The sequence below is a fragment of the Chinchilla lanigera genome, unplaced genomic scaffold, assembly GCF_000276665.1.
Source record: "Chinchilla lanigera isolate Chin_1 unplaced genomic scaffold, ChiLan1.0 scaffold00025, whole genome shotgun sequence".
Taxonomy (NCBI): Eukaryota; Metazoa; Chordata; class Mammalia; order Rodentia; family Chinchillidae; genus Chinchilla; species Chinchilla lanigera.
In genome coordinates, this window is record NW_004955426.1 from 22385876 (window position 1) to 22413707 (window position 27832).

General features: G+C 47.2%; 1 protein-coding gene across 7 annotated transcripts; it reads right to left on the bottom strand.

Moving 5' to 3' along the window:
- Positions 1–737: 737 nt before the first annotated feature.
- On the bottom strand, positions 738–26449 carry Gdnf (glial cell derived neurotrophic factor). 7 transcript variants are annotated; one of them, XM_005386221.2, is made up of 3 exons: positions 26099–26449; positions 21315–21413; positions 738–3824 (listed from the first exon to the last, which is right to left on the bottom strand). In XM_005386221.2, exons 2-3 carry the CDS (start codon positions 21385–21387, stop codon positions 3340–3342), a joined length of 558 nt encoding a protein of 185 aa, XP_005386278.1. In that variant the 5' UTR covers positions 21388–21413; positions 26099–26449; the 3' UTR covers positions 738–3339. The 7 variants fall into 7 exon arrangements, with proteins under 7 accessions (XP_005386278.1, XP_005386280.1, XP_005386276.1 ...); XM_005386223.1 differs by having other exon boundaries at positions 21237–21413; XM_005386219.2 differs by lacking the exon at positions 26099–26449 and adding an exon at positions 23780–23990.
- Between the last annotated feature and the right edge of the window lie 1383 nt (positions 26450–27832).

Genomic DNA, 27832 nt, shown 5'->3' on the forward strand with positions numbered 1-27832 from the left:
GGAGAGGAGCCACGCGGGCGCCATACCAGAGCGGGGCGTGTGTATGTGAGGAGGAAATGCGCTCCCCTCCCTCAGCCCGGAGCACTCACATTTCCTCTCTTCACTCTGTTCACACCAGAACACGCTAAGCCACAACTACCATATGCACAGTTCCGAGCATTCTGCCACACTGCTGTGTAGGGGCAACATGCATAGTGTTCACTCAGACGTGTGCCTTGTGGTGGCACCAAGTTCTTGCTGCCGCAGCTGCTTTCCCTCTCCAGACGGGATGCTTCTGACTTACTGGCACTGAATTGTAAGTTTAGCCTCAATGTCACCTCTGAATAAAGCAAGCTTTCCTTTTATTTTCTATTCCAGTACCCTGTTTGTATTCTCCATAGCACTTACCATCACCTAGATCAACACACATTACTCCCTTGAATATTGCCTGTCTCCCTCCAAATAAAATAACAACCCCACCAGGGCTCAGATATTGTTGTTTCAGTCACCTTTGGGTCCCCAATGTTTAAAACAGCGCCTGACCCAGTATAGACACACCATAAGTGTTTGTTGAGTAAGTAGAGAACAACTTATCCTTTTCCCCATCGACTGATTGCTGGGAGTTGCTGGGTGTGGCCACTGATCAACAAATGGGCTGTGTGGTGTTGAGGGAGATAGTCTGTAGTAAATACCTGTGGATAGCTGCCTGGCCCAGCCATAAGTCCGGTGGAACATGAGGAAGTAGGGAAGTACAGAGAGCAATAGAAATGAGTTTTTATTTGTAAAAAGTTACAAAATGATATTGTACAAAAATAAAGTCTGTAGAGAACTTTGGTTGTATAACACAAACGACCGGGACAGATCAGAGAAGTCAGAACTTCCAAAGAAGTGCACTCTTTACTGTATCTGATGGTGATCACAATGATCAAAAAGAAAAATCACAAACTTTACCCTTTTGTGGATTTCGTGGAGCAATTTGCTCCCATTAGAACCTGCTTATGATGTACAGGTGATGCTGGGAACAAGTTGTCACCACGCATTGAACCCTGCAGCCCCTTTGGGCGAGGACTCTGGGGAGCTGGGGCTGAGGTTGATACCCGGGAACATCAGCCACCACATCTGCCAGCATTCTCTGAATTTGGGGCAACATCCAAATTGTGCTGCATAGCTGGGGATGTCATTGTTTTGAGCAGGAGAGGGTGAGAGAAACCCTTTTCCTCCATTTCCCTGTCATTCGAGGGTACAGAAAGGACAGAGGGACAGAACAATGGAGAACTTGGGTCTTTGAGGGTGATGAGTGGGGAAGATGTCTGGTAACTGCTTCTTGGTTACTTTGCAAAAATAACATAATTATTTGAGGGAGGCCAGTAGGTTATACGTGCTAAATGTGTACTACTTTTGTGGCCAGTAGCCACTTAGGTAGTGGTAGATTAGCTCCTGGATAAAAAGCCCTTTTATAACGTGTGTAGCAAGCTCTAGCATAGGGCCTAATCATCACCCATAGGTTGGCTGCCAGAAAAATTCACATGGGGCCACAGAGGTGGCAGCTGCTTCCATCCTGTGCTTCTTCCCCTGAGCTCTTTCATCAAAGAGGGACCCTGCTCTGGGGGTGAGGCCGTGTGTGTGTGTGTGTGTGTGTGTGTGTGTGTGTGTGTGTGCACGCGCGCTGCGGCTGGCCCACATGCATTTTCCTTGTCCATCCTTCTTAGCCACCTTCTCCCCAGGAAGCCTTCAGGTGAGTAGGTGCTACAAGAGTTGACCCCAGGCAATAGCCGAGGGGCTTGTAGGGGACCAGGCATCGGTATGGTGCTGGCTGCACTATGCACCTGTGGTTCTCGGAAAGGCAGGGGTGGATGGCAGTGATGGAGGAAGAGACACCACAGGTCAGGGCAAAACCATGGCTGCCTGACAGGGTCCTTCACTTTGCTTTAGGTCAACATTAAATCCAGGACTGCCCACGACAGGCATTTTACCTTTTATGTATATGGTTATGCATATTACAGGTAGATACATGGGGGGGGCAATAACTACAACAGAGAGTGGAGCATACGGCAATATCTGTTCGGTGCTGGAGCAGCAAAGAAATGAAGCCAAGCTGGTGGTTTCTGCACACTGCCCCCAAAAAGGGAGCCAACCTGGAGGTGCTCCTTCTGACACGCTTAAAAAAATACAAACGGAAAAAGACTGAAGTCTGGGGAAATTAATGAGGGATTTTCTTAAAAAGGTAAAGTAAGTGATTTTTGCTTAGAGAAAACCTTTTTAACACTTTGGAAAGCATGGACCCTTGTTCCCAATTAAAATTTCCTTTTGTTACCTTTCTTTGCATTTTGCGCGCATATACACTTTGGCACCTTTGAAAAGAAACTTTAATAAATAAGGGGAAAAGAAGAGAAATTCATTAGTGAATGGTAATAAATAACAATAACTTAAATCTCAATAAATATCTTCTCTATATTTCTGTATCTGAAACAGATGCATTGCATCGAGTAGCTTCTCTGGTCACTGGTGACCATGCATCAACGGAGCTGGGTATGTAACATCTGTCTTTCTGTAAACCGAAGGCCCTGGGATGGGTCTCCCTGGCCTGGGGCAGCGGGGCCTTCCCTGCTTGCTCTCCTAGGAGAATGCTGTCGAAAACCATGATCGCTTCCTGTTTCCAAGGACATAAAGGAAATACCTTCAGGTTTGTGTTTCATCATGAAGACAGCTTTTTTTTTGGTTCCTAGCCAACTTCTTCCTACCCCACATATTGTGTTCAAAATTCATCATCAACCATTCCCCCAGAGGCTTGCTGTAGTCAACCTCAGGCCTCGGCTTTTAAATTGTGTCTCCGCTTTTGTGTCTCCGCTATTTTTCCCCCTCTCCTTTCCAGGGTATGAATCCACTGAGTGACAGAAAAATAAATCTTTCTTACTTTCAGCAGTAGAACATAATGACAAGGAGTGACACCAGACTCACTGTTTGCCTGACGTCCTCAGACAGGTGAAAACAAAGCACAGGAGATACACTGGTTTGGTTCTTTGAGTACATCCGCGACTGCAACCGTGGTTGGTGATGGTGGACTGTATCAGAAGAAATGATGACAACAGCCAACCAGGGACGCCAGCCCTGAGCTTCTGGTGATTTCGGCTGCTGTCCTGGAGAACCCAGATGGCTGTTTTCTCTCTCCCATCCAGTTTTCTATAGCTGGACCTCCCTCTACCAGGCTCCCACGATGGCTGCCTTCCTCCTTCTCTTCCTCCTCCGCCTCTGCCTCCTTGGTCCTCATCTTCCCTTCCGGGCAAACATTTCCTGGGAACCTTGGTCCCTTTCTTTGCACTGTAGCAGGAATGCAATACACAGCAGTCTCTGGAGCTGGAGTCAGATACATCCACACCTTTTAGCGGAATGCTTTCTTAGAATATGGTAAACCAGGTTATCATCTAAAAATGACAGGTCGTCGTCGAAGGCAATGGGTCTGCAACAGGCCTGCCCTACTTTGTCACTCACTAGCCTTCTACTTCTGGATAAGTTTTTTAGTATTTTGTCATACATTGTCTCAGCTGCGTCGCAAGAGCCGCTGCAGTACCGAAAAATCAGTTCTTCCTTGGTTTCATAGCCCAAACCCAAGTCAGTGACATTTAAATGTATTGCCGTTAAGACACAGCCCCGATTTTTGCCCCTCTGGCCTCTTCGACCTTTTCCTCTGGAATTCTCTGGGTTGGCAGCTGCAGCTTGCCGATTCCGTTCTCTTCTAGGAAGCACTGCTATTTGTTTATCTGGTGACCTTTTCAGTCTTCTAATGGTGGCTTGAATAAAATCCATGACATCATCAAATTGATCGGGATAATCCTCTGGCATATTTGCTGTTCAACAAGAAAACAGAAAATGTCACATGAGACAACAATGACCATTTCAGGCAGTCTTCTAGATCAAAGTGCCCCCTAAAGTCAGTGCAAATTGGGCCCACAGTGAAAGCTCAGCCGCTTAAGCTAAGTGCACATTATAACTCCCTAAAAACAGAGGTTAATATGTATCCTCTAACTCTGCAGAAGAAAGATTAGTTGGAAGAAGAGACTATTGTGGTGGGCGATCCACTTCCTTGTAGAAATCCAACCCTTACAAGTGTATTTTACATTTGAGCCTATTTTAGGAAGTCAGAAGAGGGGGCTGTGAGCAGGCTGACAATTGAAGGCTCTTTTCTTGCCTTGGAATATAGCCTAGAGCTTGGTTCTTTTATTGTGCAATGTTATGGTTTATATCTAAATGTTCCTCCAAAACCTCACACACACATTGGTGGGGTTTTGGGGAGCAGACTGAATCATGAGTGTGTTACTGGATTAGTCCCCTAATGGGTTTACAACTGGGTTTTGTAATGTTGGAAGGTGAAGCCTCATGGGAAGAGGTGGGTCACTGTGGGCCTGGCCTGACAGGGTATAAATCCTTCCTCTCCCTTGATCCCTTCTCTGATTCCTGCCTTCCACGCCATGAACTCTTTCTCCTGTGCCATGCCCTTCTACCATGCTGCCCTTCCCCGAAGCCATCTGATTATGGTCTGAAACCTCTATAAACTGTGAGTCAAAATAAACCTTTCTTTCTTTAACTTATGGGTATCAGGTATTTTGTCCCAGCAATGAGAAAGTAACTAAGACACGAGGAAAACACTCAGAATGCTCACTGAAATGCACGGTGCTAGCTCACCCTCGGAGACCAAGAAGTGAGTGAGTGTGTGTGTGTGTGTGTGTGTGTGTGAAGAAACCTGCATTTTTAACACGCCCCCAAGGGGTTGTGATATTTACAATTCATAGGCTAACCTTGAAGAAACACTGTCTTAGAGGCCAAAAGAAAAGTACACCTCCCAACCTTGTGACTTTCATATGGAATACTGAGTGCTCGTCCCTGAAATTCATCCCGACACTGTGTGGCTGATGAGAAGAACATTTGGACAGAACAAAAAAGAACTCTAGAACCCAACTCTACCTTAAAACTTTAAAAACTATAAGGAATGGAAAAACAACTTATATCTCACTAACAAAGAGACTAATTTGCCATTTTCTTTGGTGTGAATTTAACAAAAAGGTATGGTGATTTAAATGTATCAAATGTATCACAGCAGTGGATGAAATGAGACGTTGTTTGCGGATGGATGCAGCCTTTACCCCGGGGGGAAGCTCGGTCTCTGATGTAGGCTGTCACACAGCAGATAAGATGAGAGATGTACACCTCAGGAGGTCCCATAGGGAAAAATGAGAGGACACTACCAGGTGTGAGACCTCCGATTAAAGCAGTATGAACTTGCAATCTCTTGATGTCTTCTGGGTATTTCAGCATTTGGTGCAGTATTTCGCCAACTGAGTAAGAGGAAAATTAACTCAATCGGGACAATTTAATACATTTCTAAAGGGAAAGTAAATCAAGCTTGAACTATTAGATACTATGCCTTATGTTCGCCCGGCCCTATTTTCAGGCAATTTTGTTTCTTTAAGATTATATGCGGCTTAGAAAAACGTACCTAAGAAGAGCTGTGAACAAGAGGTACTTTTTCCAGGACTGTGTTAAATCACAGGAAGAGTAGACTATGCCTACCCAACCTGAAATTATTTGACCATAAACCTAAACTATTTAATTGTTAAAGCATAGCAGGTATTCTATGGTATAAAATGAAATATAGGCAGGGTTGCTTAACTACTTGTGTGTTAAGCCTCCTGACATGTTGATCTGGATCATTCTTCTTTGTGGGAGGCTGTCCTGCACACTGTAAGATGTCAGTGTCCACCGGTCCTAGTCACTACAACCACAATGTCTCTAGACATGGCCAAGTGTCTCCATGGGGGCAAAACCATCCAGATAGAGCACCAGAGCTAGGGACTCTGGCTTTTGTGCAGGCTGACTCCTTTGTGCCTAGATCGCTGTCTGTTCCTTAGGGGAGCCCAGTGCTACTCCATGTTTCCTTCAAGTTTTTGCTCAAATGTCATGGTCAATAGTCACACTCTGACTTCCTTGTCTAAAATGCAATATGTCCCCAACCCCTACTCCCTATGCCCCGCTCCCCCCTACTCTACCGTACACTGCTATGTTCTAACACACTATCTGAGGTGTTAGGTATGTTATGTATGAGCTGTCTTCTCTGATAGAATGCCAGTTCCAAAATCACAAACAAATCTAGGAATGGGGTCTGGTACCTGGAGGTCTTGATACTGTTTGTTAAGTGAATCAATCACTTTCTACAAGAAAGAAAGAGTTCTTAGTTTTTCAAGGGGACACAGGGCTTTCACTGAGAACTGCATCTTTTTGAAATGAAAGGCTCCAAAATAAACAGCCTATATCACACAGTACATAGGCAGGACTTGATATCCTGCATGACACAGTCACCTCCCATGAGAACCACCTCCAGCATCACCTTCCTTAACAGCTTCCTGTAGTGTTAAAGCTTAGCCCTCAGTACCCACCTTATCCTAGCTGGGCTCCCAGACATAGGGCTCCTGAGTGGAAGAGTTTTCAAGGGCCCAGAGAGTGGGAGAGCATTCCTAATGCCTCCTTGCCTTTAGACTGCTTTTTAACTGGTCTTCCTTTAGGAAGTTTTCTCAGAAACAACGACAAAATTAAATCACTCTGATTTAAAAAAATGAACTAATTTTTAAAAATGAGTTGTTTATGCTATTTGTGATTTCTTTCCATAATAAGTTATTAAAGAGGAAATAAATATAACTGTATTTCTTTTTAAAAATAAATACTTGTACTTGTAGAAAAATCATGATTGTTCTTAGAAAAATAGGTACATCTGTTCCTAAGAATTCCCTGGAACTTCTAAAATGAATATATTCTAAGTGATTGACCAAAACATAAAGGAGTCTTTAAATAAAAATGTTGTTTTACAAAGGGACTGACACTTGAAGTCCCCAGCTCTATTCAGCTCCTAAACAGATCATTAACTTAAGAACATAGGAACATCAGTTAACAATCATCTGAAGATTAATCAGAAATGGGATAAAATATTATTAAAATTTTAACAAAAGTAATGGTAAAATATTTGAGTTACAAGAGTTCAAATTACCCTGGTTTACAGATTTATAAATTTATAAAAGCTACTTAATTTCATATTACTAGAGTTATAATAATTTGAATCAGCACTGACAGCATTCTTACTTAGTTCCTGATACTTCTGAGGTTGTTGAAAAATATTCCTCCTCCCTTTTAAGATATAGTGACTGCATGGCTTTATCACAGCTTAGTTTACCAGAAAAAAAGAGTGCCCTAATAAATTTAAATTTCAGATAGTGAATAAAATTTCAATATAAGTCATCCCAAATATTGCACAGGACAAATAATGCAACATTTGAGATATACTTACACTCATGAGAAAGTTTAGTGCTTTTTTCCTTAAATTCCACTTGGCCCTTTCTGTTGCCCATGCAGAACGTGAATGCCCAACTGCTTATGATTTTGGATGATGTGCGGTTAACAGCCTACTAATCAGGAGTTAAAAGACTTCTTGATGATGGTGAATATATACCATAATAAACTTGTCAAAATCCACACCATGTACCAGACTGAGAGAGAACCCCTGTGCTAACTATGGACTTTGAGTGATTATTTTATGTCATCCTAGGTTCATCAATTGTAGCAAATGTTGATAATGGAGCAGGCTATGTATGTACGGGGGCAAGGAATATATGGGAAATTTATGTACTCTCCTCTTCATTTTGTTGTAAACCTAAAATTGCTCTAAAAAATAAAGTTAAAAGAAAGCTTCTTGGGGACTGGGGATTTAGCTCAGCAGCACAGCGCCTGCCTGGCAAGCGTGAGGTTGTGACTTCGATTCCTGGTACCGGGAAAACAAAACAAAACAAAAAACAAACAAACAAAAAAGAAAGCTTCTTGGATAAATATCTGATGTGTTAAACTGAGGATATAGTACTGAAAACTCCTCCTTTTGATGGAAAAGTCTCTCTCCTACCTTGTAACTACTACAGAAATATTAAGTTCAATATATGTGACTTTTATTGAGTTGAAGGCTTCCTTCCTTCATATTCTTAAAAAATAGAACAAAAATTAAATATTTCTTTGGAAAATTTTACATAGATATGAACTGTGGAAATCAGGAATGGGCAACTGACTCTTCCAACTAAATTCCTAATTCCAGGCTTTGTGATACCATTGAGTTAATTCACAGAGAACCTCAATTTATCAGTGTGGGGTCTTGGGGGGCATTAGGAGCCATATACCTTTGCAGACGGGGGCTGGGCAAACATCACTGGGTCTGTTCTTAAGAATTCCACAGAAGCATCTAGCCCAGCCCAGGCAAGTAACTCCACAAGATGAACCGAGAAGCCCACAGTTGCTCCAATTTTCCAACAATTCCCTGAGCCGAGGAGAAAGGAACAGGGCTAGGGTTTGGGTTAGTTCCCTCAAGTAAGACTTAACAGCACTGGATAGAGTGGCATGTGCTTGTAGTCCAGCTACTGGGGAGTCTGGGGTAGCAGGACTGAGCTCGGGAGCTTGAGAATATCCTGGGCAAAATATCAAGACACCATCTCAAACAAAACAAACAAACAACACAAACCTTAGCAGGGTATCACTTTCTACTTTACAAAGTCCTGGCAGAATGTGAGATACACAAACAGCCCTCACTAAAGTTAATTTCGACAATAAAATACTTGTAAGCCACAAAAGAAGAGCATCATTAAAAACAAAACAAAGCAGGTAGGTCAGACGGTTGCTCATTTCTCAAACACACTTAGAAGACATATCTTGGAAAACATCCATCTCAAAGCAAAGTACTGAAAAAAAAATCCTCAAGGGTACATAAGTCATCCCTCAGCGTCATCCATGCTGAAGTCTTGGCTTTATTCTATTTAAAGTATTTTAACTTTGTTGTGTCCCTTTAACAGAGCCATTTAGGTAAATGAAGCCTTGTACCGGGGTGCAACTCTGGGAACAGACCGTTCACTGAAAGGAACTTATCTGCCTGGATTATGCACAAACATAATGAAATCACCCTAGGAACAAAGGACTGGGAGACTGACTCTTTTGTAAAGTTGACTGAGTTTTTATAGGAACAACAGTGAAGGCTCTGAGTATTCTTTCTAATAGCTGAACTCAAAATTACATAATTCAAAATATTATCTTAGTGAAGATAGCCTCAGTGGGCAAAGTATTTTCCTAAAATGTCAGCTTTCTCTCAGAAACAATACAGGTTACTGTATTTAAATCAGAAGGTCGGGTATACGCTTATAGATGTTTCTTGCCTTTATCCTGGCCCTGCTGAACATCTAAGCTGGCTCGTAACCTATGTCTTCAACCTGTGAACCCAAGAGAGAGGCAGAACAAGCTTGTTGCCTCAGCAGCAAGAAAGTGACTCCTCACCCAGCGTGGAACTGGACTCTGAGGATGGAGAAAAGTTTGCTGAGGAAAGAGGGGCCTGACCCTAATATCCATGGTGCCCCTCTCTGGGAGATGAGGTCTCCTGGCCAGAGTTGAGCTCTGCCAAGTCAGCCCTGGCAGAGGCAGGGCCCTGGAGAGAAAGCACAGGTGTTTCTTCCTCTGGGGAGGACCCTCCTATCTACTGTACCACAAGGCATCCAGCTCAAGTTCTGTCCAAGGGTTAACATACTGACCTTTGCAGGTGTGAGCTGCTGCCTTAACCAGGCCCACACAGGTGAGTGATGTGTCTGGAATCAGCATCCAATGCCCTCACCTGGGGCAGTGCCCAGCCCTCGAATGGAGCTAGCCTTGGGGCATGAGGCCTCAGACTGCTGCATCTGGGGCTGTTGAGGCACTGGGCAGGTTCTGACCTGCAGAGCACTCGAGACAGGCTGTCCACAAACGGCAAGAAAATGGAGCCTTACCAGTGTGGGAGACATTCTTTGCCTATCTGTATTGTACAAACTGCCGTGTATGCCAACTATCTGAAAAATAGACATTATCTCCATCTACACACACATGCATGTACGTGAAAAGAAAAATCAGCCTAGGAATGATATAACATCTCAAAAATGACTAATGCCATTTTTTGGAGATAAGTAAATTTCACCTTTCAATAAGATACAAATGTGATTTTCTTTCACTAATATTGAAATGTTATTATAAGAACTGCATGGCTAAGCACTACCTGTAAAATTCCTCACATTATAAAATTTCACTGGGTTATATTTTAATAGCTTCCTTGAAGCACTTAAAATATATCAGTGTAAAGGTGGAGTGGATGCCTACTCTCGTGTAGCACTGACTTTGAACCTGACACTATCCCTATAAGACTAATGTAGGATTGAACATTATCTTCTCTTTACAGATCGGGAAGCTGAGGTTCAGAGAAGACAAGTATTTGTGCAAGACCACATGGCTACTAATAATGGGCTGTTTTGGTTTTAAAGCTCAAGCTAGCTCTAGTGTTGCATGCTGCCTTTTTAAGGAAAAATTCTACCTCACACCTTTTCAAGTCTTTAGGCAAAGGATCATTTACTTTGAAACAAGCACAAGATATGCTCACTTCATCTCACCTACTTACCAAACTCAGCATAGGAAGTGAGAGCTAAACTTTCTACTGAAAAATTCAGGATGAACTTAGGTACGTTAAGTAGATTCCAAAAATAAGCTGCCATGGGCCACAGAATACAGCAAATAGTCTCCAAATATGGAAAACGCATGACATTCAGGGCATCTCTCCTGTGTCCTGGTCTTGCATGTCACTCTAAGACAGATCTGGCAAGCCCCCAGTCAGAACCGGAACACCACCAGCCAGCAGCGTGGCAGACTCAGACAGAGGACCTGTCTCCGGAAGCTCCTCGTGCTCAGTCTGGCACCAAATGAGGAGGCTCTTGCTGCAGAGCTGGAGAGGACAGAGCCCAAGATTCCAGGCCTGGGCTGGGCCCTGACCAACCGCGTGACCTTGGACTAGTCACTTAACCCTTCTGAGGTCAATTCAATACCCTTGCTAGCTCTAAAGCCCTGAGATGTGGACAGTCCAAGCTTTGGCTGGAAAGTGCTACCAGACATTGGTTTTAGCTGCCTCTGTCAGGGAGCAGATTCAGTTCAGTCCCCACCATCAGGATCTAGCAGCTCTCACTCAACCTCTTGGCTCAGCGGGTTTGCTATGTTTGAAATAACCATCACTAATCCTCTCTCAAACCAGCATGTTATTCCCAGTGCCCTGTTTAAGAGAAGCAAAAGGATGTGCAGAAAGGACCCTGTAATTGTGTCTGAAAAAATCCAGATTCCATTGTGAAACATTCTTCAACCTCACTTTCCATCTGCAAAAGCAGAGCTAGACCCAGTGTTGTCTGAGAGGACACATTACAGCCACAGTCTATAATTCCTTTAGTGTCCATCAACCAGAAGTCAAACATTAATCTCACCTTTTCCTTAAAATCTCCATATTATTCATTTTTGGTTTTGCTGCTGCAAGTATGTTTAGGTTATTCCTGGCCAGTGACTCCAAGGTTAGAACTGTCTACTGTAACTGGCACAAAATGGATCATAAGGACCCCACAACCTGTCCTAGATGGCCGTCTATGCACTGTGCTGTGAATTCTCCCTCTTCTCTGATCTGCAGGGACCTCTGAAACGGATGGTGTGAGTCCATGAAAGTGTTTCAGTTCTCTGAAAAATTCTGTAAAAGTTTCTTCATCTGCTACTATTTAAAAGTGGTCCCTTTCTCATTTATTTGAATTAATTAATAATTAATCATAATAATAACAGAGCCTATAAGTCACAAAGCACTGAATAGGGGTGCATCTTCCATTACGTAATGACCATCTTTGTGCTTTCCTATTTGGATACAGAATTCATCTATTGTTTGAAAGCCCATCATAGACTACTCTTGGGTTAACTCCAAAAGGGGTATATAGCACCCATTTTTCTAAAGCAATCACCAGATGAAGCGATTTACAAAGTCACTGTGACCCTTTTCGGAGCTACCAGTGAATTCTCTCCATTACCACTGGCTTGTTGACAATAAGGCATGACATCAGTTTATTTGAAAAGTATTTGCATTGTAAAAACACCCGTGTTTTGTTGTTTTAACAAAACATTTCTGGATTCTCTCAAGGCAGAAGAAAAAGACCAACCAAAATGCAAACCACTTCAGAATAGAGGAAAAGGAGACTAGGGTATACTTGTAAAAGCCACATTGCCCACCAAAATGCCATTTTATTTACCATTTCCACCCACTTTGACCCACACGGCACACACTTATTACTTACACTATATTTCGAACTGCTAGCCTACACCTCAGCTAAGAACACTTATAATAATAATGTACTGGAAATTACTTCATGAATACAAATAGCCGAAAAAGCCCACTCAAGAAACAATATATTCATTTCATTATCCCTATTCCAGTTGCTCTGATTTCTAAGTATGTGGCCCATCCTTTCATTATAGTTATGCTAATGATTTTGAAGTAATACAGCATGGCCCCCCGGAGGGGGAAAATGCCCATTCTTTAGCTTTTAAGTCGGAAAAACACCCAACAGGGTGTCCATTTGTTAGCTAACCCATGGACACCTGGTGTGAGCTAAAAGCACTCCACAGCCAGCAATAAACACCCCGGGCTAACAGGCACACGCCGTGACCTGTGTTCCTGCTCTTATAAAAAACTGAACAGGAAAGGGTGAGGAATTACCTAGCAAAATTAAGTGCACAAAAACCCAGGAGGGAAAATAATGCCTTGTAGTGTAATCAGAGGCAAGTGGTGGTGGGAGTGGGGGAGACTCCAAAGGGCCCTGGTAGGAAATCTCCTCCCTACAAAGCGCTGCCTCCAGCCTGAGGACACAGGATGCCCCTGGGGGGCCCACAGAATCCTCAGCTCCCTTCCTGTCCCAGGGGACCAGCTGAGCAATGAATAAATGAAGACTGAGAAGCTTAGGACTTGGCGGAGAATGAGAAAGAACTAACAGAAGATAGGACAAAAAAGTGGGAGAAAAAAAAGTTCTCTATCTTTTGACCTTGTTTTATAGATTCCTGTGGTCAGATAGTTTCTACCCCCAGTGAATAAATTTACTGGAATCTTGAGGCCTCTTCAGATATTAGGTGTGGATTTCATTCTGCGATACCTGCATTTGCAAAACTCCAGTGCCTGATTTCTTTTCTTGTGGCCTTTTCGGTGTCATCAGAAGAGTCATATCTGAGTGACCCAGGCCGGCAGGAAATGATCTCGTGGACTGGTGAGAATGAAGAGTTCTGGACTCAGCTGCCCTGGTCCAGACCCGGTTATGTTGCTGCCCCCAGGAAGCCCTAGTCTTCCTATTTTAACATAGGGATAGTCGCACGTTTACCTGTGTTCAGGTTAATATAACAAAGCTTTGAGCTCAGGAGCTGGCTCACAGAAAACGTGAAAAATAGGCCTCAAGTAACTCTGCACGGTGGCCACATCCGTGGTCATTCTTCAGTGATGCTTAGACGGGTGGTAGCTACACAAGACAGACTCTATAGTCTCTAGAGGGCTTTCTAGCAAGTAAGATTACCCCAAAGGGGATCCAGACTGGGTCCACTTTAGGCTAGTATATTTTACTGAGAGATCTTTCTCTAGGCCCTGGAGCCCCTAGCATAGTGGTCTGTGGGCAGAAGGTACAGGCCAACCTTGGGAACCTATGGTGCTTCTCTGTGTCCTAGAAATGCCTCACAATGAATCACACAAGAATCAGTGAGTTACAGATTCCCATGAGTGATATTTGCCTGTCTTCAGACTGAGGCATGTGTCCCTCTGGGACACATGAAGGCTTTTTGCAGGTCTGTGGGTAGCTTTAAGGGAACCAGTGTCTACTTCCTCACCTTACTCATGCTGTGTCTTATAACTATGCTTGCCAACTGTGCTGGCTCCTCCCCACACCCGCTCTGAAGCCTTTCATGTGCTTACCGTGAGAGGGACACTTCCTACCACCTGGCCTGGGGATGGGCAGCCTCAAGGGACACACAAAGACACTCAGGAACATGGAGCTTTTGGGGGCAAACTGATAACAGATGCCTCGGGATGTGAAGATAGAGCATCACAAATATAGTATTCTCCAGATGCTTACCTCAAAGTAATCATGTAGAAATAATCAAATTCAAACTGAAGGGCAGTCTGGGAAACAGTAAGCAAGAGAGTCCAGACTTTTCAAAACTGTCAATGCCATGGAGGAATAAAAGACTTGAGAACAATTCTAAATTAAAGAAGAACAAAGAGACCAGGCAAACAAATGCAATTTGTGACCCTGGATTTGGAACAATTACAGAAGGCATTATTGCCACAGTTGGGACATTGGAATATGGACTAGCTACTGGATAACAGTACTATATTGATGTGAAATTTTTTGATACTGTTACTAAAAAATTGTACTTGTTCTTAGAAAATGCCTGTTAGAAGTATTTAATGTTAGGATGTTTGCAGTGAATTCTCAGGAAAAAAGAGACAAGTTCCTACCAAGAGGCCAGTCTTAGTGAAGGGTGTGTGGGTGCTCACCGTCCTGGGGATGTCCCTGCTAGAGAGGCGTGGAAATTACCCAAGGAGTACTGAAACAGTGACCCCACGCTTCATCCTGCCAGACTCCTGGCAAGCCTGGGTTTTCCATCTGCTTGTCTGTCCATCTATTTGTCTAGTTATTAGGATCCAGAAGTGCCATCGCTATCAAGGGGTATATAATCAGTATATGTATCAGAACTGAAAATGAAGTCAGACCTTTTCTGATTAAAAGGCCAGTTTATTTGGACTCTTTAGGTTGAGACTTTTCCAAGAATTGAAAATATTGGCAGGGTCAAAGTTTTGTCAAAAATATATTTAAAGCATGTATAAAGTTCCTGATTAGGCCAAAAATGACATAGTGATACAACTACTTAAATTTATGATGAAAAATTTTAGATGTCAATATAAAAGTGGACAATAGTTTCCAACATTTTTAGTGGCAGGGCTGCATGCAAAATAGAATACCACAGACTTTTTAGAGCCAGGCCTTTCTACCTCCCTTACCTTATCCAAGTTACACAAAAGTGGGCTTTGTCTGAGCTACAGTAGTTGTGTTCTGATGGTGACCTACACCCTGCTGATGCAAACCAACTCCTGTCCCCACTGGGCAAGTTGTTCTGGCACTTGTGCTGTCATTGGTTTCCATGTGAATGTCCCTGTTCCTAAGCAGAATGGGAGTGATCTGAGAAGCAGTTCCCACAAGCTATTGGAGGAGCCTTTGCGTTGTCACCAAGATGGTCAGCCTTCTCTAATTGTGAAAAGTATCACTCTTATAGGGATTCTTATAAAAATCCAAGTTTCTCTCCTTAAAATGTCTATATCCAGGCTTTAAAATGGTGGTTGTTAATAACACCGTAGGTCCACATGGTCCAAATGGAAATCAAAAAAGGTACCTAAAAGAAATTGAATATTATTTCTTGTTTATCTAGTGTGGTTTTCCTGGAAATCTGTGTTTTAGGGTTCAGAAATGTTATTATCAGCAAGCCAAATGTTTGTGTTTTCTTAATCTACTCATCTGACAGCATAGTCTATATTAAGCCAGGAAAAAAGAAAAACCTGGCTTTGGGACCAGATGTCTGAGGTTTGAATTCTGGCTTTGCCAGTTACTAGATGTGTGACCTTAGACACCTCTGCGCATCTCATTTCTTCACCTATAAAACAGACAACTTTGTCCAGAAGAGCTCAGTCTTCTTTGATTTTAGGATGAGATATAAACTTATTTGTTCAAAACAGATGACCCCAACTTCAACATTGTTTTTATTTGTACTTATTCACTTACTTAAGGGTTAATAGGTTGACTGGATTGTGTCTATGTCTAGAAGCTTTATAAAAAATAATGGCACAATACTGCAAAATGAAAAGAATATGCCTATGCTATAGAGCACACGCACGGGAGCCTGGCTAATATTTGGTGCAAGACAGCTCTGAAGCACTTGCTGTCACCGAAAATGGAGCAACCCCTTTCTTTCCTAGATTTCTGTAGGAAAATACTTGTTAGTCACCTGCCAAGGTGTTTGTCATTTCCCACTCCTTCCCAGTGCCTCTTTACTGTCCAGTACTTGGACACTGCTGTGTCCTGTCTCTGTTATTACACCTTCCCTATGTCATGGCCACAAACTTTCCCATGCTGCTCCCTAGTTTAGAATGTCTCCCTTTTCCTTCCAATGCCTGTCAAGTACCAGCTCAAATCCGCCCTTTTTCCTGAATTCTTTTCTGCTGTAATCTTCAAATCCCAGGGACCTCAGTGCCAGGAATTCTTGTCATGACTTCAGTCGGAGTAACCCCCTTTCAATAGAGCCTGGCACTACCCACTCCTTTGTCCATCTGCCCACCTGCCTATGTACAGTTCACAACTAGATCACAAACAACTTAAATTCACAGTTTTGCCTTTTTAATGCTGCACGGCACCTAGCAACTGAAAAGCACTTGATGTTTTTTGACTGAACTCAGGTAATTAACTAACAAATATGTTCGGCAAGTGAAGGCTATGAGTGCTAAATAAAGACAAAATCAAAGCAAGGTCAGGAAAGCAAAATACCAGATACCTTCTGTTTTCCTATCTGCAGAAACAGACTTTTGTGAAGTTTAGGCTGCTGGACCAGCATAATACCCTAAGATTTGCCAATTCAAAGTGAGTCTTAACTGTATTTCTCTCAATAGCAATGTTTTGAAATCAGTCTCCAGACAGGGGCAGAGGGAGATGCTGGTGTTGGACCTCAAGTAAGGGATCAGTGCCTCCTAAAAGAGTCTGACCTGCAGGATTTTAATTCCAACAGATCTTTTCCAAGTGAAGAGCCCCTTGCTAGCTTATGTAGTTATTTTTTAATGGTATTTGTTCCACCATACAGTCATGAAGCAATGGGTGGATGGTGCTTATTTATTTAAAATGCTACATCTCATAGTGTTAGATTTGGAAGTTTAACATCTACCTAGCACTAAAAGCTTCCTTAGTTGTATACTAATGAGTTGAACATTTACTAAAGTTTACTAGCGGTTTTTTTTTTTTTTTTTTTTTTTGCTGGATTTCAGAAATATTTTAAATTAAATGCCCAACCAGGATCAATCAAAACAGAACTTCTCCCTCTTGGTATAGGTAGCTTCCAGTTCATACCCTCTTAACACTTAAAGGGAGGATTCACCCTGGCCTGGCCCCTTTCTTCTCATAGGGGAAGAGAGGCTCCCTCACATGACCAAGGGAGGCTGGTGGGGAAAATTCCACAGGAAGTACCTGAGCTCAGCAACTGGGGAAGAGTGGGACTGGGAAAGCTGGGAAAGGCCAAAGGCAGCTGATGGGGCGGGGGACAGAATCTCAGGCGAGGCCAGCCTGACCAACCAACTATGGGGTCCAAACAGCCTCATGCAAGCCAGCACTTCTGCTGCTGTTGATACTGTGCTGAGCCGGCTGAAAGTCCTGGCAGCAGTTGTGGCAGAAGGGAGTTCACTGGGTACCTGGGGAGGAGCCTTGGGAAGGAGGAGTTGGCAAATAACAACTATGATATCTAGTTATGGAGCACAGGCATCACAGAACAGTATTTCATTTAATGCCTTGGCAGGTTTAGTATTATCCCTGTCATACAGATGAGGAAACTGGGCTTGAAGAGACGTAAAGTTGCAGCTGGTTAAGTAAGTGGCAGGCTGAGATACAAACATGGTCTGATCCATATATACTAGCTTGTGCTCTTTTTTTGAAGCCTCCTGATATCTTGCTCTGTGTTTTTCTTCTGCAGATTATGAGTGGTGGCACCTAAGGCATAGACTCTCACCTGGTCATCTTGCAAGTTATTGTTCAGTTACATAATGGTTTACTTAGGTTTTTGTTGGCCTAAGAACTTGATAGTTTGCTTAAAAATCGTTTTTATAGGATACTTCATGACTTGCTACCAAATTGGTGGGATATAATCCCATTGTATTATAATTGAGGATTATCTGTAATTACAATTTAACAATGTAATAATGTCTCTTCTAGTTGGCTTCTAGTTGTATAAAATATTAAGCCCACTCTGTCAACCCAAGGGTCCTTCATGGTTATTTTTTTACATCTATCACTCTTGTTCATATAGGAAAGTATGTTCCACTAGGCAAAGACTTTTCTCTGCTAGGTGAAAAGTCTCACCTGTTAGACACCAAGGCTCACCTAGTAGAGACCAAGTACCAAGGTACTCTAAGCACCGAGGACACAGCCTGGCACACACAGGCACACATTAACTACTTGCTGAATAGATATGTATGCTCAGGTTGCACAACTGTAAAACCACACACATTCTATGCTTTTAGGTGTAAAACAGATTTAGAGCTGAGATATGGAACAAGATTACAATGCATTAACCTTCGATAAATTCAGGGGATCTGTGTGACAGGTTTTAGTTGAAGAACTTCCTCTTAAATAAGGTGCTTCCCTTTCCCACAAAAATTGCATTTCAATCGTCTGGGGAAACGCTGGTCCCAGTTTCAGCAGACCTGCATCCTGCCATCATGGATCTCTGGCACTTTGGACAAGCTGCTTTACCTTTTTAGATCTCAGAACCAGAAAGGTTTCCTTTCAGCTTTAAATGCTAAAATATCTGCGAGTTTTACCTTGAAGATTCCTCACACTTAACTCTATGCCCCTTTGGAGAAGATACTGGCACAAAAATACCACAAGTGAACAAAGGTAGCTAAGGAGAAAATCTTGGATGCTCCAAAAGGCAAATCACAAGTCCTTGAATTTAGACAAGTTACAAGGTAGTACAGGAGACCACTATGGGCCACTCGCTTTAAAGTCAACCTGTAGGCAAGGAAGTTAACCAATTATGGTTAGTTCAGGCTATGTATGGATTGAATTCTGGATACTTCATTTGTGCTGGAAGCAGCAGAATACACGCACTCTTGAGGGTGAGTGTGTGGAATGGGTATAGTTCCAGTTCCCTTGAAAAGCACACAGTGACTTAATATAATGAAAGTTCTTTTGCTCAATTACTAAGTTATAAGCATCTGAAAGGAGATAGAGGACAGAATTTATAGTACTTTCTATTTTCAAATGAAATACGTGACTTAATGTTTTTCTACATAAGCCTTAACCAGTTGCACCGTGTATAATGCAGAATATAAATGTCAGCACGATGATGGGCATGTTGACACTGGTTAAGAGTTCAAAGTCTGCACACTGTCATTATTTTGCCTTCCCTGCACTGACAGCTTGCTACCAAATTGAACATACCTGGAAAGAAGTCAATTTGGCTTAGGATTCAGTTCACTTTCTCTTTGAGAACAGTTCTCTGTCAGGTTTCCTCTAGGATCTATTGAGTCTTCCTATAGATAAACAGAATTGAGTATGTTGTGCTGGTTCAAATAGAACAGAACAGTCAGAATCTTGTCTACTGATGACTTACCATCAGTGGGGCGGGGGGAAGGGAAGTAACTCCTTTCCCACACGTCATGCCCTCCCTCATGCAATCAGTAGGATCAATGCTAACTTGCTTACTGTGTGGGTTGTACCTTTTATGAACTGCAGATTCTCTTAGTATTATCAAGCTATAGCGATTCAACCCTGGCTGCATATTAGACCCACCTGGGGAATGTCTAAAAGATGCCCATGCCATACCCCAAACTAATTACCAGAATCTTCTGGGGTGAGGTCCAGCATCAAATTTTAAAGTTCCCTGGGTGAGTCTAGTCTCTGCTCCTGAATCTCCTCCTAAACGACAGTTGGGACAGGAGTACGAAATGCCAAGGAGCAAATTTCATAGCCACTGGCATTTTGGAGCAGAAAGGCCTCCCTTTAGTCTATGGTTGTAGACTCTTCATAGATTCTAAAGTAAGCAATTTGTTCCAGAGTTAATTGAAAGTACAGCCAGAACCAGAAGCCAGTATTTAATGAGGTTAGGTAGATAAGATACTAAAATGGCCATTAAACCTCCATTAAATAATTAATCAGCTTTATAATCAGGCATAGTCATTTTTCTCTCTTAAACATCCAAGTTAGTAACTTGCCACTTTGTGTCTGTTCCTGACTTAACCTGTTTCACTGAAGGAAAAATAAGTTACTTAACTCCCACTGCACACTGCTCTGAAGACAATGGCACAAAGGGCATTTTAAATTTAATTTTTATTGGAGAACAATTATGTACACCAAATTTGTGATCGAAGGGAAAGCCTTCAAAGATAGGTGTATGTAATTAAATGATGGAAGCTCTTGGAGCAGGTACCTAAATTTCAAACACATTCTCTTTCTAACCCTGAATCACTCTTGAAACCCTATTTTGTCTATATAATATGCACCTTTTCTTTCTTGGGACTTGTGCAAGAAGATGCTTTTGTTATAACTAAGCATAAAATAAGTACCTCACCTCTCATGGGTGTTTGCTAGCCCAAGGCTACCATGTTTAGGGAATTCCTAGCGCTTGGCTGATGTGCGCCAGGCTGCTCCCATCATTAGGACCAGAGTATGTTTCAAGCTAGAAGAACATTTGGGGGTGGGGCAAAGCCAGTGTGGCATCCTGGCGTGCAGCTCCCTATTACTTTACTTTGGGGTTGTGTCAAATTGTCTATTGCTACCTTTGTTACCTGCATACCTCCCCTGTGGTCTCTTTATAACTTGTAATCTAGCGCACCTCACTTTATGCTCAAGTCTTGAGGAACAGAGAGTAAATTATGTCAAGTCACTTGACACACTCTAAGTGACTTGCTTCTGAAATGTGTTCACTTTTGAGAGGTAAGTCACTGACATTTTCTGATAAGAATAATTTTTTTTCTTATACAAGTTAGCATTTGTTTTACCTTGGCTCACGGGGCTATGAACTACAGATTCTTCCCCATCCCAGCCTGCACTATTTACCTTTACATCTTTCTAGAACTGGAACTTTTCTGAACTGACTTGACACTCCCCAGATGCATACTCTGAAAACCTAGGCCCTTCTGTGTTTTCTCTGTCTCTGGCTTGGTTTTGTGAAAAGCCAGCCTCTTGAAAGTGCAATAGTTCTGAGAATTAAGCACATCCAGCCACAGCAAAACAAACTGCTACGAGAGAAAGAAAAAAAATGGGAATGTGTCTCTGTGATAGAAAAGGGGAGAAAGGGAAACAGCTTGTGTGTGTTGTTGCGGTGATAGTGGCGGAGGAATGTTTGCTCCTCAGCGTGATAAAAGGTCCGCATGAATCCCCTTGGGGCCAGGAAAACCACACTGCTTCATTGACAAGGCACCTGGGGCCTTTGGGAAGCCACACACCCCAAGGGGACATTAGGACCCGCAGGGCCTGGCCCGGAGACACGAAGCCTTGAGAGCTGGCTTGGGGTGCGTGTGTGCGGCGGGTGGGGTGCCGGGGTCCTCCAGAGGCCCCCCGCGGGGAGGGAACGGTTCTTACAGTCACTGCTCAGCGCCAAGGGCGCGCGGCGGCGGCCGAGGGAGCGGTCTTCGGCGGGCGCCTCGGGAGGCCTCTTACCGGCGGGCAGCGGGAAGGCGGACGCGGTGTGGAGCAGCACCAGGCAGACAGCCACGACATCCCATAACTTCATCTTAGAGTCCCGTCCGGCGGCGGCACCTGCGCGGGCGGGCGGCGGGGCGGCGGGGAGAGAACGGCAGAATGCGAGTTAGACTGGGGCGCCCAGGGCTGTGGCGCTGCCCTGGCCCAGCATCCCCGCGGGTCGTTTCGCCCAAACTCGTCACCACCCTCCTCTGCCCGGGCTTCCCTGGGCACCCTCCGCCCTCCTTCCAAGGCTTCCGACGGCTCCTCTTCCCGGTGCGCCCCGGGTGTGGCTGGCACCTCACCCAGCGGCCAGATTTTCGAGCATGACCACCGTCCCCGCCAGGAAACCTTGCAACAAAGCAACACAGAAATCGCTGGCCTGTCCCCTTTACTGGAGCGCCCCGCCATCACCCCATTACCTGGAGGGTAAATCCCGTAGCCCCCATCCTGGCCCCCAGCCAGAGACTTTTCTTCCTGGCCTGGCAACTACCCCTCAGGCTTTAGAGCCAGCTCTTGACCCAAACAAGCGACAAGCCTTTGGCAATAAAATCAGGTGTCTGCCTGGGACTGTGCTTCTCCCAGGCGGGTGTGTGTGTACAGGGGCCAGAGCTCGGTGGAACCACTACCCTCCCTGCTGCCCCCATCCTTTGAAGTTTACCACCTAGTTGTCGCTGCCACTGGTAGGAACTTGGAGACTTTTGGTCTGCATGGAAATATCTGAGTTACGTTACTTAACTTCTGAAGCATCGACTGGGTTAAAAATACCAATCACACCTCTTAAGGTTATGAAAGTCGACGCTGGAAAAGATCCAGGGGGATATTATGGCGGTGAGCACAATAAATGCTTCACCATTGCCGCTGGTCTGGGATTGTATTTGTCTAGGAAAATCCTAATCTAGTTTTTTGGTTTTTTTCTCCGGTACCGGAAACCGAACTCACGACCTTGCGCTTGCCAGGCAGGCGCTTTGCCGCTGAGCTAAATCCCCAGCCCCCGGAAAATCCTAATCTAAAACTCTTGATTTTATTTTTGTAGCTACGTGAAATTCCGTCGCATTCCCTTCAGGCGTTGCTAGCTCCCTGCACCTCACAACCCTGGTCGCCTGAACTCTTGCTCAGCTACACCTCACCCTAAGGCTTAGACTGAGACCCCATGGAGGTTCCCGGTCTCAGCAAGAGGGCTCCTTTTGGCTTCTCAGGCCTTACACTTCTGAGAAGGAGAGCCACAAGGCGGGGAGTGGAGGAGAAAAAGCCACAGTAAACTCGGGACTAAGCCCCACCCAAAGAGGGGTGGAGAGGGACCAGCCACCTTGGGTTTCGGAGCTACCCTGTCCCTTCCTAATCGCAGTGTGCTAGTCTCCAGGGAACAAGTGACTGAAGAGACTCCTCACATTATGAAATTAATGGCGTTGACTACCCCCCACTGCATTCCCCAAGAAAGCGTATTCTTTGGAAAACCTCCTTGAATTTTTTTCTTGGGGAAGAGAAAGACAGTTTCCAGATAATGAAAAAAAACAAAACCAAAACCCAAAACAACCCTCAACCCTTTCCTGTCTGGACGATACTGAACCTAACCATTGAATTTGACTCACTTCTCCAACTCGGCTTGTGGCCAGAATCATGCAAAGAATCAAGTTTGTGAACCGAGGTGCCACTGTAGTTCCCAGGCGCTCCCGCCTCCCTTCCAGGACGTCCCCAGCCCCCCACTCCGAACTCCGGCCGCGGCCGGGGGCTGGCCACCCAGGAAACCGTTTAATTCGGCCGCCACCTCCCACCGCTGCGGAGACGAATGCATTTTCCATCCCTTGGGCGTCTGTTCTATGCAGCTGTTGGGCTCTGGAGACGTGCGGGGACTAGAACTCCGAGAGACCCGCGGCTCAGAGCCCTCGCCCTGCGCGGGCTGGCTTGAAAACCCGGGAAAGTGCGACGCCTTTGGGTCCCGCGCGCAGGCCTAGGAAAACTACCACGACTTGCAAAATGAGGGCAGAGAGGCGCTTCTGCCGCAGGGATCCGGGCAGCGCGAAGCCTGCCGCTCTCTGGGCGCCGGCCCCTCCTGCCCCTCCTGCCCCTCCTGCCCCTCCGGCCCCGCCAGACCCGGGGTGCGAGTGAAATAGTGGCGGGCTGGGGCGCAGGGCGGCGCGGGGCTAAGGCGCCGTTCCAAATCGCGGTGCCCGCCAGCAGAAAGCGACAGAGGCACCAGATTTCCCTTCCGCATTAAGAAGGTCTTCCCTCCCCCCCTCCGCTTGACGACCGAGGACTTTTTAAATTGGACGCTGAGAGCCTCAATTAGAAGTGTGGCGAAGCTGGCAAGAGAGGAAACTGCAACACTCTCCGCCTCGCCAGAGGAGGCTCCCGTTCCCGCCCTACGCTGGGCGCCGAAAGCACCTCGAAGGAGCTTCCTTCCTCCACCGGGGCCAGCTCGGGTCCTAGTGGCTCTTTAGTACCGGGTCTGTGCAGGCAGCAAACAGGGGCGGGGGTCTGGGGACTCCGCGCGCGCCGCGGTTTCCTGGGACGCTGTCCTGAGTCAGTCTGGGCTCCAACCCGAGGCTTCCCCGTTCGTCTCTCTGTCGTGTTCCTAAAACACATCTGCGTTTGCCGGACGTGTTTTCCACATAACCCTCGCCCTTGCTACACGCGCGAATAGTTTAATGTGCTACCACGTGCGCCAATCAAGCTTTCCTCCCGGAGTCGGCCGCACCAGGTGACCCCGCTTTCGCGCCCGTGCCAGGCAGGCCGCTCCCGGTCTGGGTGTAGGTCCAACGGGCAAAAGGGAAGCGCCACTGGCGCTGCCCTCTGTGGGTCCCCAGGCCCGGGGCGGAAAGGACGCTCAGAAAAGCCAGAGGTCTGCAGCAGCCGCCGCGTGTCGATTCTGAGTTCCCGGCACCAGGGGGCACCAGAATCCGCCAGAGTCCTGCAGCGCCCAAGCGGCCGGGAGGCTGTGTTGTCATTTTAAGTATAAAACTGGAGAACAAGCGCTCCCGCTACAATCCTCCCCAAATCCGAGAGCTAGCCCGGGAACCTGTCCTGAGCGACATCCCCGCTTTTTAAGCTCCTGCCTCTCCATTCTCTGCCCCGAGCTTTCCTCTCCCACTTCGCCTGAGGTAGTTCCTTGGCAACCTCCTTTTAGACACCCCTTTCCCTGCGCCGCTGAGACAGCCTTGCCGGGGCGAGCCATCCCGCCGCCAGCGCCCCCGCAGCCTCCCGTGCGGCAGCTGGGGAGGTTTGTTTGGGCTTTGCCTGCGAGATCCAAGTCTCCGGCCGAGGCCGGAGGCGGTGGGGGCGGGGCTCGCTATAAATTCGAGGGTTTTCTTTGCGGGTGGGAACAGAAACTACTGAAAGGTCTATTGCTTGTCTTCACAGTGCCTGGTGTCCTTGGATGGAGAATTTACCCCCCTCTTACCCCCATAACTGCCAGACCCAAGAGGACGGGAGGAAGAAGACTGCGGGCGCTTCTGGCGAGCAAGCTGGGGAGGGGTCTGTCTGTTCGAGGGCCCCGGCCCGGGAGCGCTAGGAATCTCCTCCAGAATAGGAAGGGGGGCGGGCTTCCTGGCCCCCCGACTTTTGTCACTCACTGAAAAGGCGACAGCTCCACCACCAAAGTGAAGGCACAGTGAGACAGGGAGGGTTGGAGCAAGGAGGAAAGCCAGCGGATCCCACTCTGAGGGCTGCGTAGGAGGGGTGCGCGCGGGGGTGGGATGGTGGGAAGTTGCATCTCTTCCCTGAAACACTTAAGTAAATATTGAAAATACAGGGGAAGAGTCGGAGGCGCGCTCTAACCTATTCACTGCTGGGGCCGAGAGTTGTTTGTCCCCACCAATGAGCGCAAGCGTGGCGAGTTTGGGGCCGCTCGGCCCTCCCTGGGAGTTCTCGGCGGCTCCGCAGGCGGATTCTGCCCGGGGCCAAAGGAGCGCGACGCCAGGAGGCTGGGGGACCCGCTGAAGGTCCTTTCCCGCCGGATAAAGGTTCTTTTTCACTGGATGGGGCGTGAACCAAAGTACAGTGGGGTCAGCCCCGAGGTGGTGCAAAATAGCGGCGGGGTGTTACTGGGGAAGGAGGCAGACAGCACGGGAGAAAGGAAGTCGGCAAAATAATCACCTCTATGGCCTAGCCCAGACCTCAGAAGTCCCAAGAGTCTGCTGGAGACGGAACCCTGAGGCCAGGACTGTCCCCTCCCCTGACCTCGACAGGATGAGGGCATTAGGAAAGTACGAGCAAACGGGCTCGAACTGGGCGAAGAACGCAGCCCCGCAGGACCTCGCCGGGAGCAGATGAGCCCGCTATTTTTAGATTCTCAGCACCTTTGCAGCAGTCGCTCCCCGGGCCTGAGCTTTTCCTCGGAATAGACCGAAACAAGCCCAACAGTACGTTACACTCTTGGCAGTGTTAACACCTCTGCGGCTGCACGTCTGGAAGAGGCACTCTGGTGGGTTCGAAGACGAACCCAGCCCCACGTCGTTTGGGTACTTGGCAGAGGGGCGCCCTGCCGCGATGGGGAAGGAAACTGTTCCTCTCAGGCTTGCGGTGCCCAGGGGCTCCGTAGATCCTTGCCTACGTGGAGAAAAGGCAACCTGTTCCTCCGCGGGGCTAGCCTCTCCCGCTCAACTTCTCTCGCCTCCCTCTCTCACCTACTTCTCACTCTCCCTGCCGCTCCGGGGTCCAGCCGCGCCCTTCTGCCTCAGGCGCCCGGGAGCCCCCCTTGCCCGCTGGCGCTGGCCACGCAGGCGCCCCCCGCCCCCGCCACCCCCGCCTGCGCCCTCACTCACCTCGGATCCGGTCTCCGCAGACCCCCAGTTGGACATTAACTCCAGGTGGCCCGAGTCCCAGCCAGGAGACCCATCCGGGCCGAGGGCAGGAGCGCGGAGCCCCTCCCAACAGGTCGGGGGCAAGAGTTCGCAATCCTGGGGTCGCGCGGGGCAGCGGGGCGCACAGGAGGCGGCGGCCAAGGTTCCAGCCGCCGCTGCCGCCAGCAGGGCGAGAGCGGCCGACGCCTCCCCCGCCGGCCTCCCGCACCCCCAGGAGCCGAAGTCCGAGCGGCCGCCCCTGCCTCGAGCGAGGGGTGACAGGGCTGCGCGCGCCGCGCTCTGGGCTGAGGCTGCGCGGGTCCCGGGCGCAGCGGGCGGCTCAGCGGCGGCCGCGGCACTCCGCGCCTCCTCGGGGCGCAGCGGCGGGGAGACGGGCCGGTCTGATGCTGCCGCGGGAGCTGAGGTCTTGCCTGGAGATCCGAACGAGACACCACGTCAACCCGCGCGGACTGTCCCTTGAAGACATGAGGGCGCCAGGAGCGCAGGCTGCTCGTCGAGAGCCCGGGGCCCGGGGGCCGGGGTGGGGGAGGGGGGGCGCGGGGCCCGGGCAGGGGAGGGGTCGAGATTCTGCGGCGGGCCGGCGGCGGGGGAGGGATAGGAGAGCAGCGAGGGAGCGCCGGAGCTCCGGAGGTGGGGGTGCGGGGTGCAAGTGGGTGACGCCAGGCGCCCCTCCCGGGGGTGGAGGGAGAGCGCTGAGCCGGTGAAGAAGCAGCCGGGCTTGCGCCTTCTCCTCGCGGGTTAGATCCGGAGGAATGTGCGGAGCTCGGCTCAGATCGACCAAAGGGGGCAATCCGAACTTGGCTGCGGCGCCCGCGCCGGGCTTCGCCTCTGCGCGCCGCGCTAGGAGGGAGGGCGCTCTGCCTGGTGCAGCGCTCCGCTGGGCTTTCCGCGCGCCTGTCGAAGGCGTTCCTTCCCCCTCTGGTGTCTCGCCCTCTCGCTTTTCTGCTGGGCAGAAGTCAGCGGCAGAAGAGGAGCTACCAGCTGGAGTTCTCCTAGCACCAACAAGGAGAGATGTGGAGCAGCCCAGGGAGGGAAGCCGAGTGTTTGCCAGGGGACGCTGCGAATGGGGATGCATTTATAGGGCTCTCACTCCGTGACGTGCCCTCCAGTAGCTTTTCTGATTCGCTTTCTGACCTAAACACACATTAGTTTAGTCCCCATGCTAGGGCCAACACGGTCTCCAAATATCTGCTGGCTGAAGTCAGAGGCTTTGCATATCATGTATTACATGGCAGGCAATGAAGAAGGCTTCTGAGGCTGGCCGGCTCCTCAGTCCTAGGCTTCATTTTCATGCTGTCGTAATATAATACCAGACACGGAGTAGGCACATACATTCAAAATCCCAGTTCCAGAGGCATAAGATCACTTTATCAAAGAGAGGTCAGGGGAGGTTGGGGAAAACCTACTTTATACAGATTTTCAAATATGCCGGTGGGAAATCTCAGCAAGCACCGGTTCGGTACTGCGTTTCCAGCGAGCAAGAACCCAGCCCCCTTCCCGAGCTCTGTGAATGGGAGAGGTGAGACCTTTTCAGCATTCCTTTTGTTGGTTAGCTCACCACCAAGAGCAACCAGAAACCTTCCTTTGTAGAGGACAAGAGGAGGGCAAGTCCTTACACACCCTGTGCATGGCTGTAACCGTAAATATGTTCCATTCACATGGGGTGTGGAATTAGCTCTACTTTTAAAATCATGC